This window comes from Schistocerca piceifrons, chromosome 7, assembly GCF_021461385.2.
Source record: "Schistocerca piceifrons isolate TAMUIC-IGC-003096 chromosome 7, iqSchPice1.1, whole genome shotgun sequence".
NCBI classification, from domain to species: Eukaryota; Metazoa; Arthropoda; class Insecta; order Orthoptera; family Acrididae; genus Schistocerca; species Schistocerca piceifrons.
The window spans coordinates 186,709,423-186,726,176 of NC_060144.1; the positions used below are offsets into that span (position 1 = coordinate 186,709,423).

The 16,754-nt window shown below is 44.0% G+C and overlaps 1 protein-coding gene across 4 annotated transcripts in view; it reads left to right on the forward strand.

Moving 5' to 3' along the window:
• Positions 1–16,754, forward strand: part of LOC124805084 (glycine receptor subunit alpha-3) — a 603,880-nt gene that overhangs the window by 316,636 nt on the left and 270,490 nt on the right. For all 4 annotated transcript variants that reach the window (XM_047265520.1, XM_047265522.1, XM_047265521.1 and 1 more), the window contains exon 2: positions 3,385–3,513. In XM_047265520.1, coding sequence (XP_047121476.1) covers positions 3,458–3,513 — 56 coding nt within the window. In that variant the 5' untranslated portion in view covers positions 3,385–3,457. The remainder of the gene's footprint in view (positions 1–3,384; positions 3,514–16,754) is intronic.

Sequence of the window (16,754 nt, forward strand, 5' to 3'; positions counted from 1 at the left end):
GCGACTCATTGCTCTACAGTACTAGCATCAAGCACATCAGTACGTAGCATCAACAGGTTAGTGTTCATCACGAACGTGGTTTTGCAGTCAGTGCAATGTTTACAAATGCGGAGTTGGGAGACGCCCATTCGATGTATGGATTAGCACGGGACAATAGCCGTGGTGCGGTACGTTTGTATCGAGACAGATTTCCAGAACGAAGGTGTCCCGACAGGAAGATGTTCGAAGCAATTGATCGGCATCTTAGGGAGCACGGAACATTCCAGCCTATGACCACGTCACTGTATGGAGAGTGCTACGGGAGAACCAGTTGTTTCCGTACCACGTACAGCGTGTGCAGGCACTATCGGCAGCTGATTGGCCTCCACGGGTACACTTCTGCGAATGGTTCATCCAACAATGTGTCAATCCTCATTTCAGTGCAAATGTTCTCTTTACGGATGAGGCTTCATTCCAACGTGATCAAATTGTAAATTTTCACAATCAACATGTGTGGTCTGACGAGAATCCGCACGCAATTGTGCAATCACGTCATTAACACAGATTTTCTGTGAACGTTTGTGCAGGCATTGTTGGTGATGTCCTCATTGGGCCCCATGTTCTTCCACCTACGCTCAATGGAGCACGTTATCATGATTTCATACGGGATACTCTACCTGTGCTGCTAGAACATGTGCCTTTACAGTTACGACACAACATGTGGTTCATGCACGATGGAGCTCCTGCACATTTCAGTCAAAGTGTTCGTACGCTTCTCAACAACAGATTCGGTGACCGATGGTTTGGTAGAGGCGGACCAATTCCATGGCCTCCACGCTCTCCTGACCTCGACCCTCTTGACTTTCATTTATGGGGGCATTTGAAAGCTCTTGTCTACGCAACCCCAGTACCAAATGTAGAGACTCTTCGTGCTCGTATTGTGGACGGCTGTGATACAATACGCCATTCTCCAGGGCTGCATCAACTCATCAGGGATTCCATGCGACGGAGGGTGGATGCATGTATCCCCGCTAACGGAGGACATTTTGAACATTTCCTGTAACAAAGTGTTTGAAATCACGCTGGTACGTTCTGTTGCTGTGTGTTTCCATTCCATGATTAATGTGATTTGAAGAGAAGTAATAAAATGAGCTCTAAGTAAGCGTTTCCGGACACGTATCTACATAACATCTTTTCTTTATTTTTGTGTGGGGAATGTTTCCTGAAAGTTTGGCCGTACCTTTTTGTAACACCCTTTACACACAGTCAACTTTCGCAAAGTTTTGAACATGGCTACTTGGTTCAGTGACCCTTTATAAATTAAAAATGAAACAAATGAGCTCTCGGTCACAACCTCCGTTGCAACCTGTCACTCTACAGGTACGAGCAGCCTTTAGAGGCTCGCCTTTACACATTCCTTTCACATATTTTGTGACTAAACCCCTTCTGGCCTGTTATTTATTTGATAAGTGACGTGTAAGTACTGTCTCTGTCTTGTATTTTTAGTCAGTACTTACACTTTTTATATAAATTTTTTTTCTTCCCATTAATTTGTAATTATGTTATAGACAACCTTAAATGTCTAAATTCTGATGAAGGCACTCTTAGGACTGTTGAAACCTGGTTAATAAGACTAAAAAATTGTGACCGAGGGCTCATTTGTTTCAATTTTAACAGTCAATTTTCTCAGATGTCGCGTTTCAAGCCGCGCAGGGTAGCCGCTCGGTCTTGCGGGTCTTGCCACGGCCCGCGCGGCTCCCCTTGTTGGAGATTCGAGTCCCCCCTCGGGCATGGATGTGTGTGTTGTCCTTAGCGTAAGTTAGTTGATTAAGGGGCTCCGGAAAGGCTCAAAATCATGAAAAGTTCAATTTTTACTTTTTTGCGTTTTCTGAATCTGCAGACTATTACCTTTTAATAGATATATAATTTATTCAATTCCGAAGACTACAACTATTTTTAAATTTTTTTTGAAATGTTTTCTACATGGGCGTGACCCACTGTGGCGCTGTTAAACTGCTGTCAAATGGTGTTATGATTAACGCCCGTGTTCATCAGGTACATTTTAGTGATGTGAGATAAAGTATGTGTTGTGGCTAACCTGTGATGGTTCAATATATATCGCTGGTGTGATTGTCGATTGTTTCATGTTTATTTACTCTGTCGTTATCTCGAAAATATTCGTAATTAATTCTGTTTCTTGAGTCTCTGTTTTGTTGAAGTATAATAATGAGTAAAAGTAAAAGGCTAAATACACAAAGTGTCGACGAAATGAAGAAGGCTGTTTGGGCTCTTTTTTTTTCGTACTTCTTCAACCGATGAAAATCCCCAACATAGCTTGTGTCCCAAAGAAGAAGACAGTTGGTGTAAATATAACAAAGGATTGCTAACTGGTGAAGTGTACACTCATAAGCATAGTCTGCCTCATACAATAGTGGAGGTGATAAAACCTATTTTCAGAGACTTAGCAGCACCTGAACTGTTGAAAAAGTGTATTCACGGAAAAACTCAAAACCCCAATGAAAGTGTAAATAGTGTTATATGGTCGAGAATCCCCAAGACTGTATTTGTTGGAATAGAAACATTTCACTTTGTGGTGTATGATGCTGTTGCGACTTTCAATGATGGCAACATTGTAAGGTGCAAGGTATTTAGAAATATGGGAATGAAGATAGGTTCTAACATGGTACGAGCGATGCTTGCTTTAGACAAGGAACGCCTTCGGGCTGCAGACAGGGCTGTAAAGAGTCTAGAAATACGAGCAAGAGTAAACAGGAGGAGGAACAAGAGGAAGCTGGAGGAGGAGTTTGCAGAGGATGAAGATAATCCATCCTATGGACCTGGAATGCACTAAAAAGTCAATCCAATCTTTGTCGCTCGATTCCCAAAACTTTTATTTTCTCATACTAATTACATTTTTTCTAAGGATCTTCCAAACATATTTGTTTCAAACTTTCAGTAAATGTTACACAGTACCTTCTGCATAATTTAACACAGCCTTTTTCCAGAAAACTGTAAATTTTTGAATATATAAATAAAAAAATTGCAAAAAAATGTTGTGAATTTTGATTACAATTGAAAAAAAATCATCTTTAATAACTGAACTAAAATTTTGTAAAATCCCTGTGTTAAGTTGTAGCCCATATTCCAATAAATAATATGTAAAAAGTTCAACTTCCTACCTCAAATACTTTGTGAGGAAAGATGTAATTTATAAGCGTTATTTTAACATTGCAAGTATAGGGCGTTCCGGAGCCCCTTAAGTAGTGCGTAAGCTTAGGGACAGATGACCTCAGCAGTGTGGTCCCATAGAACTTACCACAAATTTCCAATTTTCCCGCCTTCCAAGGCGCGTGGACCGCGATGCGCGTATGCTGGAGAGGGTGAATGAGAGTGGTGGTGTTGCAGGTGAGGAGTGGTCCGCTGGCCGGTGTGCGCTGGCTGGTGGCTGCGGCAGGATGCAGATGCGGGCCGCGCCGCTATGACCGCCTCCTGCACGGCGCTCGCCATTCTGCTGTTCGCGCTGCTCGCCATGTGGTAAGTGAGCCTTGTGCCAAACAACTACTAAAACTTCCTGTTTTTATGGTGGCGGTGGGGAGGGGGGTTGGCGTCATCAGTCTTGTGGGTGGTCTGATGCCACCCGCCACGAAGTCCTCTCCTGCGCCAGCCTCTTCATCTCACCGTAGCACTTGCACCCAACTCACTTCATTATTATTCTGTTGGATATATTCCAATCTCTATCCTGCTCTGTAGTTTTTACCAATTACAGCTCCCTCAAATACCATGCAAATTATTCCTTGACGTCTTAACGCATGTCCCGTCATCCTGTCCCTTTGTGATGTAACATGAGTATTGATTGGGAGGAGAATAGCTATAAGAAGAATTTAAAGCCATTTTGACTATTTTTCGACCGTGTCTGTCTCAAGAAATGTATAAAGGTTTTTTGAAATTACCGCTACCAGTCATAACATCTGTCAACTATTGTATTACTGCAATTTTGTCATATGATCACATGATGGAGACCGTGGCTGTTGTTTGAAGACAAATGTTGGTGGTGTTAGGACAGCAACCAGCCACAAATTTTCTTTCAGTTCCTTTATTCAAAGGGCACCGTTACCGGTTTCGAATCGTTGTGTTTCATCCTCAGACGGTTTAGACGCTTTCTTTATGACATGTTGTGTGTTTTTTTTACAGATTAATTTTCCTAAAATATAAATAATACATAATTATAAACAACGCCACACACAGATGGTTGCGTTACAGATTTTCGTTGCATGTGACTAACGTGAAACGTCGGTTTGGAGTGTTTGTTACCATAACATTCGTCCAACAGATGTAAATGCATTCCCACTGCATTCTTATTGTTGCACACGTAAATTGTTCTCACTAAACACTTTAGATTTGTCACTGAGAAGATTTCTACCACGCACCACATGTTTTGATACGTACAAAGAGCTTACAAACATATAAGTATCACAGATGCTATGATATATCGTAACTGTAGTGACTTGGCAAGACAGCCAAGCCACTCGGAGGTAGCCGAAAGGCACGCGTTTAGCTCACGCAGACTGGCGTGAGGTCTGGAACAGGACAATGTCTTGAGAATTGCAAATAAAGTACGAAGATCTTGGAATACTTAACTTTAATCCATAATTGGAGAACATCGCTCTTGTTGATACATTAATATAATCTCAATATAACTGGTAATGGCGCCTTGCTAGGTCGTAGCAAATGACGCAGCTGAAGGCTATGCTAACTATCGTCTCGGCAAATGAGAGCGTAGTTTGTCAGTGTAGCATCGCTAGCAAAGTCTGCTGTACAACTGGGGCGAGTGCTAGAACGTCTCTCTAGGCCTGCCGTGTGGTGGCGCTCGGTCTGCAATCACCGACAGTGGCGACACGCGGGTCCGACGTATACTACCGGACCGCGGCCGATTTTAAGGCTACCACCTAGCAAGTGTGATGTCTGGCGGTGACACCACAGTAACATTTGACAATGATGTCCTATGTTTGGAAAGAATCATGTATTCATTTACGCAACTATAATGCCTTTTACGCTAGTACAGAGACATTGAATTTTTGAGTTGGTATTTTTAAATTAATTATAAAGTTTTTTTTATAGAACTGTATAGGTAAAGTAGTATATTATTTAATTACATTTAGCATCATGAGAACTGTATAGACAAAATTGTATATTATCTAATTACATTTAGCATCATGAGAATTATAGTAACATATAAATTTGCTACTTGATCTGCAGATAGGTGTACTAATATTATTTGCTTTTGAGGCTGGAAAGTAATTTTTGGAAATTTTTCACGAAAGGGGTGTTAGCTAACTCTGTTTCTTCGTTAAGCATATAGTCTGGGGTGCTGTTTGTGTGTGTGTGTGTGTGTGTACTTCTAATTCTTCTAATATATTCATAGTGGCTCCTTTTTCTGCTAGATGCAAAATTTTTAAGTTGTCCTCAATGTTTCCGACAGAATGGTTTTCTTCAGCAATATGGGCTGCAAATGCTGATTTGTTCAAGTTACGAAGTCTTAAAGCATCAATATGTTCTTTGTATCTAATTTCAAAACTTCTGCCTGTCTGTCCGATGTAGAATTTATTTATTTAGCAACATGTTTCGAGGGAATACCTCATCTTCAGGCTAAATGGCATTACAAAAACAACTTTACAATAAGGTCATACTGATGTTACATGGTCTTTTCATAAATGCTGTGGTCATACTGCGGAAGAAGAGAGAACTTTGTAAGACGCGATGTCACTTTGGAAGCTGGACTGATGTTTGCACGAATATGTTTTGTAACGGTCACTCACTTTGTTCTTCTGGCGTGGCAGTCTCGTTGTGATGCTCTGAGGTGTTTCCATTTCCGTGGCTGTCTTGGTCACCGTTCACAAATTGTCACTAACATAGCAGTAACATGGAAACACGATCACAAACAGATATCTAGTGCACATGTCAACCTACATCTGTAATACGATAACAAGACGTGCAGAAGACATGTAAACATCTGACACCGCATAGGTCGACAAATAGATAGTCAAATCGAAACCAGCTGTATTTCGACCGCCGCTATGTTAGTGACAATTTGTGAAAAGTGACCAAGAGAGCCAAGGAAATGAAAACACCTCAGCGCATCACAACGAGACTGCCACGCCAGAAGAACAAAGTGAGTGACCGTTACAAAACATATTCGTGCAAACATCAGTCCAGCTTCCAAAGTGACATCACCTCTTACAAAGTTCTCTCTTCTCCCTCAGGATGACCACAGCATTTACAAAAAAAAAAAAAAAAAAAAAAAAAAAACGGCTCTGAGCACTATGGGACTTAACATCTGAGGTCATCAGTCCCCTAGAACTTAGAACTACTTAAACCTAACTAACCTAAGGACATCACACTCATCCATGCCCGAGGCAGGATTCGAACCTGCGACCGTAGCGGTCGCGCGGTTCCAGACTGAAGCGCCCAGCATTTACAAAAAGACTATGTAACATCAGTATGACTTTATCGTAAAGTTGTTTTTGTAATGCCATTTAGCCTGAAGATGAGGTATTCCCTCGAAACATGTCGCTAAATAAATAAGTAATACAATAGTTGACAAAGTTTGTGACCGGTAGCGGTAATTTAAAAAAACCTTTACATAGAATAGCTATAGCTATGGCTGGGGTCTCTGTCTTCTCTCCTATTAAGACTCTGGATTAATTCTACCAACTATCATTGTTACCTAGCGGATCACTCACCTGCTGATCTTCTGTCCCAGGCGTCGGAATTTGTTTCGTACAGCAGGCTGTACCGTCGCATAGTAAGTAACTGATTAAAGGGACAGCATGGAAACTACAGATCAGTGAAAGACAGTATCGTTTGTCAATGCATCTCTTCAGAAATGGACATATAAATGAGAGATAATTGTGTCACAAATTTTCTAACGATCAGCCGCTAGACAAGCAATGGACGAGCTGCAGCACAAGTCAAAATAACAAAAGTTCATACAAACAATAATGTCTTCAGTATAAAGCCCAGTCCCTAGAGAGAGTCCAAAGTGAATTAATATGAATCACTATAGCATAGAAACCAGGCATCGGTCGATAATGCGGTCACAGTAACAAGTGTCGTAAACAGACCTTACCATGCAACATGTCGATTTGCAGTGCCGGTATCTCAAGGTGAAATATATTCACAGCACAAATGCAACAATTGTATTTGCAGTGTACTTCGTGATTAAAAAGATCACGAGCAACTCGCGGATGTCCAAGACATGGCTGCTCCCTAGATAACGGAAGACAACACATGGTACAACATGCCAGTAACTGCTGTACGATGAACCTTGCCATGACGACACATTTAGTAGTTGCAACGGAATGTAGCGGAGAGCTGCTCTCCGGAGTATTTAAACATTCGGTCGACGAACTACAGTACACCCCTGCGGTATACGAAAAGGCCGATATTTTGATAAAAAGAGATTTTTTTTTCGTTGGGAATACCCTCTTTGCCTGTGCTAGTCTACTTTTTATGTCCTCTTTGCTTTACCCATCACTTGTTATTTCGATTCCAAAGTAGCAAAATTCCTTCATGTAGTCTACTTCGTGTTCCTCAATTTTGATGTTAAGTATGTCGCTAATTTCATTCGTGCTACTGCTCAGTACTGCAGCCTTTCTTCGGTTTTCTCTCAGTCCCTAGTGGTCGCTCATTAGACCGTTCGTTCCATCCAACAGGCCCAGCAATTCTTCTTCTGTTTCGCTGACAGTAGCAATGTCATCATCAAATTTTATCATTGAGAGTATTTCATTCTGAATTTTAATTCTACTCTTAAACTTTTCCTGCTTCTTCGATTTACAGACTAACAGTTGGGGCGAAAGACTGCCTCCCTGTCTTTCTTCCATTTTAATCCGTATACTTCGTCCTTGATCTTCCATTGTCATCGTTCCTTCTTGATTCTTGTACATATTGTAAAGAGTGGGGCAAATAAAAGTGGTCCAGACAGCGGGGTTCCAGCGTACAACGAAACAGAGCACAGGAAAAGAAATACAGCATTAACCTGACTATAGCAGATGTTGAAAGTGACCACCATTCATCTCTTGGCATGTCTAGGCGCTGTTCAGCAAGTTGCTGAAGGCGGATCAAAGCTGGACTGCTGGGAATGCTGCAGTCTAATCATAAATGTTCTGCCTCAGTTCTTGAAGACTATGAGGGTTGTTGGGATACACCTTAGACTTGAGGGCTCCCCACAGAAAGTAATCGCACACTGACAGATCAGGTTACCCGAGTGGCCAGCTATCGCCGCGACCAGATGGACCTCTGCCACCAACCTGTTGGGCGCTAAGATTGTGTAAATGTGCTCCAAGGTTTGCCCACCTGTATGGGCAGTTGCTTCATCCTATTGGAAGCAACTGGAGGTCCTTTCCTCCTCCGTTAATTTTGCCACAGATGGTTTTTTGGCAATGTAACGCTCTGACGTCAGCGTCTGATGAAAGAATTTGGGACCAATAGTGGGATGTGCACACACAGCACACCAAATCCCAACCTTTTGATCATGCAATGATGTTTCGTGACGTTTGCGGATTCTCCGCTGCCCAGAACCAATGATTCCTTGAGTAATAACCACTCAGGTGAAACAAGGCTTCATCAGAGAAAGAAAGCTGCATGTCAAAACCATACATTATTATCTCAGTGAGCAGCCATTCACAAAACTGGAGGTGCTGAGGAACATCTGCTGGTTTTAATACATGAACAAGAGAGACTCGGTAGGGATGCATGTGCACGTCCAAGTGGGGTAATCGTCTGCATGATCTACTGATATGCCGGTCTCTTGAGACAGGCGTCGAACTGATTTGGTAGGACTCTGAAGCATCTTCTGGTGAACTGCAGCCACATTTTCTGGTGAGAGGTGCGGGCACCTTTCGTAATGGTTTTTAGCTTGTTCAAAACCGATCTTGTCTGATGCCATTTTCGGACTAAAAGTTGCATTGCACTGTTTGTCGGCACTTTGACAACATTCAGCTTCTCAGCAAACAACTGACCATACCGCTTCCACGACTCTGTTGTCATGTAACACCCGCTGCTCCACTGTGAATAGTATCGACCCCTTTGTACAGCTCCACTCACATGGACACAGCCCGCACTACGCCCTGAACTGGTGCGGATCACGTGAGAGGCGTGCGTATAGTGTACGTGTCACAGGGTGTGGTTATATGCATATATTCACGTCCAGCCGTATACACTCATCCAGGCCACTTTTATTTACCACAGTTCGTATACTATCGGTCTCTCCCTGAAGCTTATTCCTATTTTTCTTGCACTATTTTACGTTGTCTAACATATTTATACACTGAAGCGCCAAAGAAACTGGTATAGGTATACGTATTCAAATACAGAGATATGTAAACAGACAGAATACGGCGCTGTGGTCGGCAACGCCTATATAAGACAACATGTGTCTGCCGCAATTGCTACTACACTGGCTGGCTGTCAAGATTTAAGTGAGTTTGAACGTGGTGTTATAGTCGGCGCACGAGCGATGGGACACAGCATCTCCGAGGGAGCGATGAAGTGGAGTTTTTCCCGTACCACCATTTCACGAGTGTACCGTGAATATCAGGAACCGGGTAAAACATCAAATCTCCGACATCGCTGCGGCCGGAAAAAGATTCTGGAAGAATCGGACCAACGACGACTGAGGACAATCGTTCAGTGCTACAGAAGTGCAACCCGTCCGCAAATTGTTGCATATTTCAATGCTGGGCCATCAACAAGTGTAAGCGGGCGAACCATTTAACGAAATATCATCGATATGGGCTTTCGGAGCCGAAGGCCGACGCGGCTACCCTTGTTGACTGTACAACACAGAGCTTTACGCCTCGCCTGGGCCCGTCAACACCGACATTGGACTGTTGATGACTGGAAACATGTTTCCTGGTCGGAAGAGTCTCGTTTCAGATTGTAGCGAGTGGATTACCTGTACAGGTATGGAAAAAAACCGCATGACTCTATGGACCCTGCATGTCAGCAGGAGACTGTTTAGGTTTTGGAGCCATATGGGACCCATGCTCCGTCTAGATACAACTCTGACAGGTGACACGGCCGGTCGCTGGTGGCCGTGCGGTTCTAGGCGCTTCAGTCTGGAACCGCGCGACCGCTACGGTCGCAGGTTCGAAACCTGCCTCGTGCATGGATGTGTGTGATTTCCTTAGGTTAGTTAGGTTTAAGTAGTTCTAAGTTCTAGGGGACTGATGACCTCAGAAGTCAAGTCCCATAGTGCTCAGAGCCATTTGAACCATTTTGAACAGGTGACACGTACGTAAGCGTCCTGTCTGGTCGCCTGTATCCATTCATGTCCATTGTGCTTTCCGACGGACTTGGACAATTCCAGCAGGACAATGCGACACCCTACGTATCCTCAATTGCTACAGCACGGCTCTAGGAACACTTTTGAATTTAAACACTTCCGCTTGAGCATATCTGGGATGCCTTTTAACGTGCTGTTCAGAAGAGATCTCCACTCTCTCGTACTCTTACGGATTTATAGACAGCCCTGCAGGATTGGTGGTGTCAGTTTCCTCCAGCACTACTTCAGACATTAGTCGAGTCCATGCCCCGCCCTATTGCGGCACTTCGGCGTGCTCGTAGGTGCCCTTCACGATATTGGGCAGGTGTACCAGTTTCTTTGGCTCCTCAGTGTAGATCAACGAATCGTACGAACGTATCTTGACTTTTAAAGGTGTGTGCGAGTGTATGTGTGTGCGTGCGTGTGTGTTTGTGTGTGTGTGTGTGTGTGTGTGTGTGTGCGCGCCCGCGATTGCAAAAGCCACAACCACTCTCATTGTAAGTGATGCGCAAGCCCTCATATTCTGTTGGTTATGTTACAGAAAATGTGTAATATACAATGACGGCTTTCACGACCGGATGTTTCAGTTGCCGAGAATTCTTCCGGGTTGTATGGCCGTGGTCCTTGGAACTCTTCCATCCCTGGCGTTTAGTCCAAAGTTACGTTGGACATCTTCGGAGGTGCTCCTGGTTGTGCTGAGTCTTGCCGACTGACGAGTCGGACGTCGAGAAATGGCCTAAATACCGCGGAAAGTGGGCTTGGTCTGGATTTCACGTAATAGTAGAGATAAACCTTGTCAAGGATAAAATATAACTATCGACCATAGTACGTCAAAGATAAAAACTTCAACAAAAAAAGGTGTAATTAAAAGCCTAGTGGACAGAGCTAAAAGGATTTGTGCTCCGGAAAACCCGGACGCCGAGTTAAAACATCTAAAGCAGGCTTTCGAGAAGAATAGGGACTCTAGTAAGGAAATAAATAGAGTTTTGCGACCGAATAACAGGAATCCTAAGGACGACGAAAGGATACAGAGAGCGATGGAAGAACGCGGTTTCTCTACCGCAAGTGGTGTATACAAAATTCCGTGTACGTGTGGTAGAAACTACATTGGAACTACAAAGAGAAGTGTGAAAACACGGTTGAAGGAACATAAAAGTCTTTGCCGTCTAGGGAAAACAGACAAGTTAGCCGTGGCGGGCTCTTCAGTCGGGTGATCACGTAGTGAAATTATCGAAAACTGAAGTTTTATGTACTATAACGAACTATTATCCACGGCTATATAGAGGAGCCATCGAAATATAAAAACTTAGGGATAATTTTAACGGAAAAGAAGAAGCTATGAAACTCAGCGATATGTGGACAGTGGCGCTACTGAATCTATGAGAAGTTTTTATCTTTGACGTGCTATGATCGATAGTTATATTTTATCCTTGACGAGGTTTATCTCTGCTATCATGTGAAATCCAGACCACACCCACTTCCCACGGTATTTAGGCCTTTCTTTGACGTCCGACTCGTCAGTCGGCAAGACTTAGCGCAACTAGGAGCACCTCGGAAGATGTCCAATGTAACTTTGGACGAAACGTCAGGATTGGAAGAGTTCCATGGACCACGGCCATACAACCCGGAAGAATGCTCGGCAGCTGAAATATGTAACAGTTATAAAAAAAGTTTTTGAAGCTGTCTGACTCGAATAACCACCTCTAAAATAGTCTCGCACCACTTTCTTTCACGTAAATGAGGGTAATAGAGGGAATAAGGGACTGAATTTCTCAAATAACACAAGTACATAAGTAAATAAACTCGTGAAAGCAATAAGTAGTACTAAAATATGTCACCTCGCTTACAGAAATTGGCAGTGTTGTGCAACTGTTTCGTCAAGCATCTCTCGCTTGTGAAGTAGTAACAGTTTAGTGACACAATGTTGCCACGTGCAACAAGCCAGCGACCAGCAGCACCGGAACGTATTATGTCGACTTAAGAACCTTCAACATCGCAGCGCGTCAGCAATGGTTGGTTAATATATTAAAAAACAAGAAACCCGCCTCGATTGCGAAAAAAGTACCTAGTGTTAACCTAGGTTTCGGCGTAGATAACTACACCTTCTTCAGAACAATAAAACCCACAAGTGCCTAAGAAGACCTTTGTCAATGATTAAAAGAACACCATAGCTATACATTTACACTCCTGGAAATTGAAATAAGAACACCGTGAATTCATTGCCCCAGGAAGGGGAAACTTTATTGACACATTCCTGGGGTCAGATACATCACATGATCACACTGACAGAACCACAGGCACATAGACACAGGCAACAGAGCATGCACAATGTCTGCACTAGTACAGTGTATGTCCACCTTTCGCAGCAATGCAGGCTGCTATTCTCCCATGGAGACGATCGTAGAGATGCTGGATGTAGTCCTGTGGAACGGCTTGCCATGCCATTTCCACCTGGCGCCTCAGTTGGACCAGCGTTCGTGCTGGACGTGCAGACCGCGTGAGACGACGCTTCATCCAGTCCCAAACATGCTCAATGGGGGACAGATCCGGAGATCTTGCTGGCCAGGGTAATTGACTTACACCTTCTAGAGCACGTTGGGTGGCACGGGATACATGCGGACGTGCATTGTCCTGTTGGAACAGCAAGTTCCCTTGCCGGTCTAGGAATGGTAGAACGATGGGTTCGATGACGGTTTGGATGTACCGTGCACTATTCAGTGTCCCCTCGACGATCACCAGTGGTGTACGGCCAGTGAAGGAGATCGCTCCCCACACCATGATGCCGGGTGTTGGCCCTGTGTGCCTCGGTCGTATGCAGTCCTGATTGTGGTGCTCACCTGCACGGCGCCAAACACGCATACGACCATCATTGGCACCAAGGTAGAAGCGACTCTCATCGCTGAAGACGACACGTCTCCATTCGTCCCTCCATTCACGCCTGTCGCGACACCACTGGAGGCGGGCTGCACGATGTTGGGGCGTGAGCGGAAGACGGCCTAACGGTGTGCGGGACCGTAGCCCAGCTTCATGGAGACGGTTGCGAATGGTCCTCGCCGATACCCCAGGAGCAACAGTGTCCCTAATTTGCTGGGAAGTGGCGGTGCGGTCCCCTACGGCACTGCGTAGGATCCTACGGTCTTGGCGTGCATCCGTGCGTCGCTGCGGTCCGGTCCCAGGTCGACGGGCACGTGCACCTTCCGCCGACCACTGGCGACAACATCGATGTACTGTGGAGACCTCACGCCCCACGTGTTGAGCAATTCGGCGGTACGTCCACCCGGCCTCCCGCATGCCCACTATACGCCCTCGCTCAAAGTCCGTCAACTGCACATACGGTTCACGTCCACGCTGTCGCGGCATGCTACCAGTGTTAAAGACTGCGATGGAGCTCCGTATGCCACGGCAAACTGGCTGACACTGACGGCGGCGGTGCACAAATGCTGCGCAGCTAGCGCCATTCGACGGCCAACACCGCGGTTCCTGGTGTGTCCGCTGTGCCGTGCGTGTGATCATTGCTTGTACAGCCCTCTCGCAGTGTCCGGAGCAAGTATGGTGGGTCTGACACACCGGTGTCAATGTGTTCTTTTTTCCATTTCCAGGAGTGTATAAACGAAAAAAAGTGGAACACAAACAATACTTATGTACAAAGTCTAAACCGTTACTTAACTTAATGGTGTAACTTCCACCTCACGCCGGCCTATGTTCGATGGGCCATGAACCGCCATAAACTGCAGCTACAAATGGTGGCTCACTTATACCTGCAGACTCGGCCCATCCGTACGCCCATAAGATGGCTTTTTTTCGTTCTAATATTCACAGAGTTACAGCTATCCCTCTTGCACCAGATGTGGTAGAAACTGGTCACAGTTGAGAATATTGCTATAAATAATGGCTGTAGGCATCAGTTGGTAAGACAGATGTATAACAAGAAAATAAATAAAAATAATAATACGTCTTTGACCCTAGGGGATGCGTTAGGTGACAAACAAGTGGCAACGATATCTATCCCTTACATAGGCAATATAAGTTACAAATTGGGGCGTTTACTCAGAGCCCATAATTTCAGAGTCGCCTATTCTACTGATAATAGTTTACATAGGAATTTAATCCACTCCTTGCACAATAAGAGCGATAAACTTTTCCAATCAGGAGTATATAAAAATACATGCGGGGATTGTCCAAAATTTTACATCAGGCAAACGGGACGAGCTCTGAGTCTCAGGTATAGAGCATATTCCTACTAGAAGCGGTGACGGTACTAAGGGCTCTACGCATGCGGAACACCTTGTGCAAACGGCTCATGCGCCGAGCCCTCCAGTTAATATCGAGTTACTTCATGCCGAGGTTAAGGGCTTAAAACTGGATGTTTTGGAAGAAATGCAGATCTTTAAGCATCTGGAACATGATAAAGACAATTTCCTTAACGACCAACTCCTACTAAGAAACAGAAAATTTTTTGAAGGTTTTGCACCTTTAATTTGTTCTTCATACTTGTAAATCTGGGGATTTCCACATGCGTGCGCTGACTGGCGAGCGCGGTTGGTCAAGCTGTTCATCTTTTTTTTTTCCTCATTTCCTTTTACGATGAAGGTGATTTTAGCCCGTTGAACACCTCACGCGTTATCCCTACATCTTAATTACCACGACGTCTTTATGTCCCCTCAGCCACCCCCCCCCCCCCCCACCACCACCCCAGGCTAACTATTGGCTTTAGGAATAGTTTTTAAGAGTTCCTCCTGTTGTCATAGGTAGCTTCATATAGCTTCATGTATGTTTCTTTCCTAGGATAAGAAACCGTGTGCGGTTATTTTTAAGCTTCATCTCCTATTTAGCTCGTCACTCATTCTATCCATTCTATTTTTTGATATACGTTGATCCACGGTTGGGAATATAAGGGCTATTTAGCCACGACCCATGTATAAACTTTCACGTATTCGTATGCGCATGCGCATTCAAGTAACTTCCCTTGTCTTGCGCATGTGCATAGGTAGCGGGTCGGGCGTGTAAGTGAGCCACCATTTGTAGTTGCAGTTTATGGCGGTTCATGGCCCATCGAACATAGGCCGGTGTGAGGTGGAGGTTACACCATTAAGTTAAGTAACGGTTTAGACTTTGTATATATGTACTGTTTGTGTTTCCCTTTTTTTCGTTTATAAATGTATAGCTATGGTGTTCTTTTAATCATTGACAAAGGTCTTCTTAGGCACTTGTAGGTTTTATTGTTCTGAAGAAGGTGTAGTTATCTACGCCGAAACCTAGGTTAACACTAGGTACTTTTTTCGCAATCGAGGCGGGTTTCTAGTTTTTTAATATATGTCGACTTACGTTGCTCAGTTACAGGAAAACTAACTAGTATGCAAAGAGATTGTGATACACTATCATCAGCCTGCAACCAGGCCCCACGGCACGTAAACCTATTCATCAAAATGCCTTTCATCTCAGGAGTCACTGTGTGAAATCACTAAATGGTGACGGCGCCCTCTTTGAGGCACATTTAAGTGAAGTATGAATATGCGGAAGGTTCTCTGAGGAACTACTGTCCAACACGTGTTGTTAATAATAAACCTGTTTATTATTCTTCATAAACGTGAATGCAAATTACAGTCTCGTGATAATAGTGCTGTCCAGACTATTCTTTACAAAAATTCGTTACGTTGCGCAGTTTCCATGTTAGTTAGGATTGAAGTTAGCCAATTAGGCCGTTGCTCGCGCAAATTGAAGCAGCCCGCCAGAGACGGTGTCTCCATACTTGTCCTTCTTTTGGATTCCTAAAATCGAACAATAGAGCGACACAAAAAGTGGACATGGGGCAGTAGTAAGTATCGAACGCAAGCTATAAACAAAGCGGCCTCGTGCGCTATCATCAGTGCTATGAGAACTGACACTAATTGTATCTTGCGCGCCGCTGAAGTCTCCGCACGCAACGAGCTGTCTGGCTTACTTCAATGTTAATTAACCAGGAAACGGTGCTACGTATGGAATTTTCTTCTGAACAATTATTCCTCAGTATAATTTACCCTGCAACACCCTTAAAAGCTTTTCGTAGTGTTTCTGATCACCCTGTATACTGAAGCTGCCTATGTCAGTATCTCCCTGGAACAATCTTGTCACGTATTTTTTACATCAACAATTCTACACTGAAGTTTTTAATTATCCTCCCACTCCCATGGAGCTGAATCACAAGGCTTGTGTTTTACAATTAATCCTATGACACTATGTTTCACATTCAGTCCACCGAACTTATCCTCTTAACCCATATCGAACTGATCTCTTATGCGCTGGTACAATCTTTCATACATTTACAGTCTCTTCTATTAATTTAGTTCAAAATGGTTCAAATGGCTCTGAGCACTATGCGACTTAACTTCTGAGGTCATCAGTCGCCTAGAACTTAGAACTAATTAAACCTAACTAACCTAAGGACATCACACACATCCATGCCCGAGGCAGGATT